Source organism: Euphorbia lathyris, chromosome 1 (genome assembly GCF_963576675.1).
Source record: "Euphorbia lathyris chromosome 1, ddEupLath1.1, whole genome shotgun sequence".
NCBI classification, from domain to species: domain Eukaryota; kingdom Viridiplantae; phylum Streptophyta; class Magnoliopsida; order Malpighiales; family Euphorbiaceae; genus Euphorbia; species Euphorbia lathyris.
Genome location: NC_088910.1, coordinates 55,817,165 through 55,821,128, shown reverse-complemented (window position 1 = coordinate 55,821,128; position 3,964 = coordinate 55,817,165). Strand labels below are relative to the sequence as shown.

The 3,964-nt window shown below is 39.5% G+C and overlaps 1 protein-coding gene across 2 annotated transcripts; it reads left to right on the top strand.

Annotated features, from left to right (window-relative positions):
• The first annotated feature begins 211 nt into the window (after positions 1 to 211).
• Positions 212 to 3,253, top strand: LOC136233837 (uncharacterized). Of its 2 annotated transcripts, none has more exons than XM_066023535.1 (3): positions 212 to 657; positions 1,434 to 2,700; positions 2,798 to 3,253. In XM_066023535.1, exons 1-3 carry the CDS (start codon positions 256 to 258, stop codon positions 3,046 to 3,048), a joined length of 1,920 nt encoding a protein of 639 aa, XP_065879607.1. In that variant the 5' UTR covers positions 212 to 255; the 3' UTR covers positions 3,049 to 3,253. The 2 variants fall into 2 exon arrangements, with proteins under 2 accessions (XP_065879607.1, XP_065879600.1); XM_066023528.1 differs by having other exon boundaries at positions 1,197 to 2,700.
• Positions 3,254 to 3,964: the final 711 nt, after the last annotated feature.

Genomic DNA, 3,964 nt, shown 5'->3' with positions numbered 1-3,964 from the left:
AGATTTAATAAAATAAAAATCAGTTTTACAAATTGTTGAATCTCATATTCATTTATTTATCCCATTAATATAAAACATAACGTTAGAAGTAATTTTGGGAAAGTAGAGTCCATTGGGCCAGGCTCATTAAGCCCATTTATTAGAGAAAGTGAACTTTCCATTTGTTGGCATCGCTATATACGTAGCGGAGGAATTAGAACTTGGTATCGATATTAGCTACACGCGGGAGAATTCGCCCCGCGACTCAGCAGTGGGATGGGAAGCTACCCGCCCTCGCCCTCGTCGCTCGACTCTTTCTCTTTACCCCCAACTAAACGCCTCAAAACCTTAAACCCTAATTCGAAGAGAGAATCCAGCGAGTACGAATTAGCAGAGAAGCAGGAGGGAGTAGAAAATGATTCACGGGGAAAGCAACCGATATTAACGGACGATTCAGACTCGTTACCTTGCGGTATTTGTTTGTCTGAGAATGGGAACGAAATTAGAGGCCAAATCGATAGCTGCGATCACTTCTTCTGCTTCGTGTGCATTATGGAGTGGGCCAAGGTGGAGTCTCGTTGCCCCATGTGCAAGCGCCGCTTCACCACCATCCGTAGACCCCCTAAGGAAGGCGTCTTTCCCTCTGAGCGCATTGTTAATGTACTTCAACGCGATCAGGTAATTCAGCTCGTTTTCCTTTTTTCTTGTTACTTGGTGACTGTAATTACCTCCATTTTTATGCGCAAATCTTATACTTGATGGGTTGTTGTACTCTGATTTGACCTTTACTTTTATTTTTGACCGAATTCTGCCCCTCACTCATAAAATCACAATTTATTTCAATCCATAAACTCTCAATTTTCAACCTAACAACATAAGTAAAGAAGAACCTTCAATTAATGTCCATTTAACCTTTAAATTTTCTTACTTCATAATAAATTTACCCAAGTTAATTATCTAACCTTTAATTGTTTAGCCTCTCTTAACCTCAATCCAAGCCTGATCGGTTAATATCGAAGAAAGAGATTTTTGTTCCCATTGCATTTATAAGGTTCTAGAGCATATTTAAATTAGCTTTGTAAGGTGTTGATTCGATAATGCTATCTCGAACAAACTCATTTACTATAGATAATGTTGGTCAGAATTCTAGTTATAGTCAGTTTAGGCAATTTAATCGAGTTCCTTTTCTCACAGTCTAACATAATATTTCTTTTTAGGTTTACTTTCTTTTTGGTAACACCTCAATTGGGACGTTTGATCCATATGCACAAACTCAATGCAGTGTTTGCCACAGTTCTAAAGATGAAAACTTTCTACTTCTGTGTGATCTTTGTGATTCTTCTGCTCATACTTATTGTGTTGGCTTGGGTTTTACTGTACCTGAAGGGGATTGGTTTTGCCATGATTGTGCTGTTTCTAAGACTGAACATGAAAATATTCTAAAAGATGAACAGGATGCCAATCAAGATTTATGTGTGAAGTCCAATGAAGTGAAAACAGCTGAATCTGATGCTTTATCTGATGTTCCTATCAGCAATCAGAACATTTTAGACATTTCTAATGTCACTCCAGTAGATCGGGAAGATGTTTCTATCTTTGATATTGTATGTAACTCAGGCGAACCTGTACTTGCCCGTCTTCGAGCAAGATCGTCTTCTTTTCCCCATGAAAGGCAGCCCAATCGTTCAGAGGAAATGAATCTTCCAGGTGAAGGAACTCAAACTAGTCGCAGAAGAACACCTCAGAGCAATTCAGAGAAGATAAACCAAAATGGTGCCAGAACATTGAGTCGATGTCGTGATGTGTGCAACTATGTACAAGCAGTGCGTGATAATTGGACTACCCTGCAAAATGGATCCTTGAGATTCTCTTCCATTGCAACTGCATCTAGTAGATTGAACATCGGAAATTGTAGTAGTGTCCCAGCAAATGGTGGGAAAGTGACAAAAGATGACAGTTTACATGGAACCTCTGTTCATGGTAGATGTCCTTATGATATTGATAAAGCATGGAAAATGTTGGATAAGGCAAAGTCAGTAAAACAGGATTATAGAAGAACCAATGGTGTTGACTGTGTGTTAAAAAATCCTCCTTACAAAGGCAGTGCTTCAAAAACGGGCACTGATGGAAGTTCAAGCCTACATTCATCAAAAAGACAACTACTTGCAAGTAGAGGGCTGCGAAACAGTTCTATGACCGAGAAGCAGTACACGTTTCCTTCCCTTGGGAAGGAAACTGATGATAAGCATATATCCACCAAGTGGAGAATGCAAAAGCATAGTTTGAACATGCCCAAAGCAATGGCAGGATCTTATGATAATCGACCAAATCCTTCACCTGGATTTTCTGCATCTGCATCTGCATCTCGATCTCTATCCACGTCATCTCAGAAAAACCAAACTAGCAGTGAAAGGAATGCCACTAGGGAAACACAGGCACAGAAAAGACTATACAATGGGTCGCAAAATGTAACTAATAAGCAGGATGGATCTGGCAGTTCAGTAACTTCAGTTATGTCAGTGGCAGAAGCTTCTGAATCATTGAACATCAAAGCAGATCTTAGCTCATCTTCCTCTTGCAGGGCAGGTGTTTCTAAGGAAGATGTTAAACTAGAAACAGGTTGCACGGGAAGTAAGGCAGGAAAATACGAGGATGCCAAAAGTGAGATACAGTTACTTGTCAAGCTCAATCTAAAGCTATTAAACGGAGCCAAACAGTTAGGTAAAGATCATATCTTGCTTGGTCTTGTACACATTCTAAGATTCTATAAGTATCTCTTTTTTTTCTTAATTCGCTCAATGATTGATGATATGTGCAGGAATAAATGGATTCAAGGAGGTTGCAAGAGTTGTGACTCATACCATTTTGGCAGCATGTGGTTTTAAGGAGTCACGGCATGTTATTCAGTCTGTTCCAAGCTGTGTTTGCAGTCATTCTGATGGCATTCAGCAACTCCATAAGTCGACTCTAATGCCAAATTCATGCCGAGAATGTTTTTACGTATTTGTCAAGGATGTGGTTAACTCGGTACTCTCTGAGAAATTATCTAAAGCACGTGCGCATGATTAAGTGTTATTAGGAAATAAAAAGGCCTTTTGGTACCTTGTCTGCATTTTCTTTTTCTCGATGAAACATTAGCTCAAAAAGTATTCTTAGAAGTAAATGCAACCAAAATAAATTGTTTCCCTTTTTCTTTTTTCATATTTAAAAGTAAATGTGAAAACGATGTGTTGTACATATTTGTCAAATATATAATTTACTTATATTTATGTTTTATTTTTCTTTTAAAAGAGAATGCATTAATGAGCCTCAACTGGACAATATCGTAACATTACAGATGAAACAAAACTGGGGATAGATTGATAAAACGGAGGACAAGACCCAAAACATGAAGACCGAGCAAAAGCATGAGTCAACTCGTTAGCTTGTTGCTAAATATATTTGACTGGGTAGAAGTTTTGTTGAAGAAATACCTATAACGAGCTATGTTGTCACAAATTCAGTATTGTCATTGACGTTGAATTTATCGCATCAGCCACAACCATGGCATCAATTTGATCACAGCCTTGACTCGACGTCGAATGAATCGCATCGGCCACAACCTTGGCATCTGTTTGATCACAACCATCATGACTCGCTACCCATACGAAAGCATGTAACAAGTATAAGGTCTTACACTCTTTCACTAAAGGCGTGCCAGATAACATATATCTATTCTGCCAGTCAGGAAGCGTCCCGTTGAGTCTCGAAGAATAGCCCCGGGGCCCGTCTGCCAGTCAGGAAGCGTCCTGTTGAGTCTTGAAGAATAGCCCCGGGGCCCGCCTGAGATTGATCAGATAAAAGGGTTGCATCTACGCTGCAAGCTAGGAAAGTCGATGGAGGAGGATGCTAATTACGACAACTTGTTGAAGGAGCAACAACTGCTGATTGTGGAAGTTTTAATTTCTGAGCTCTTAACCAGTCACACAACACATCCTTCACGATG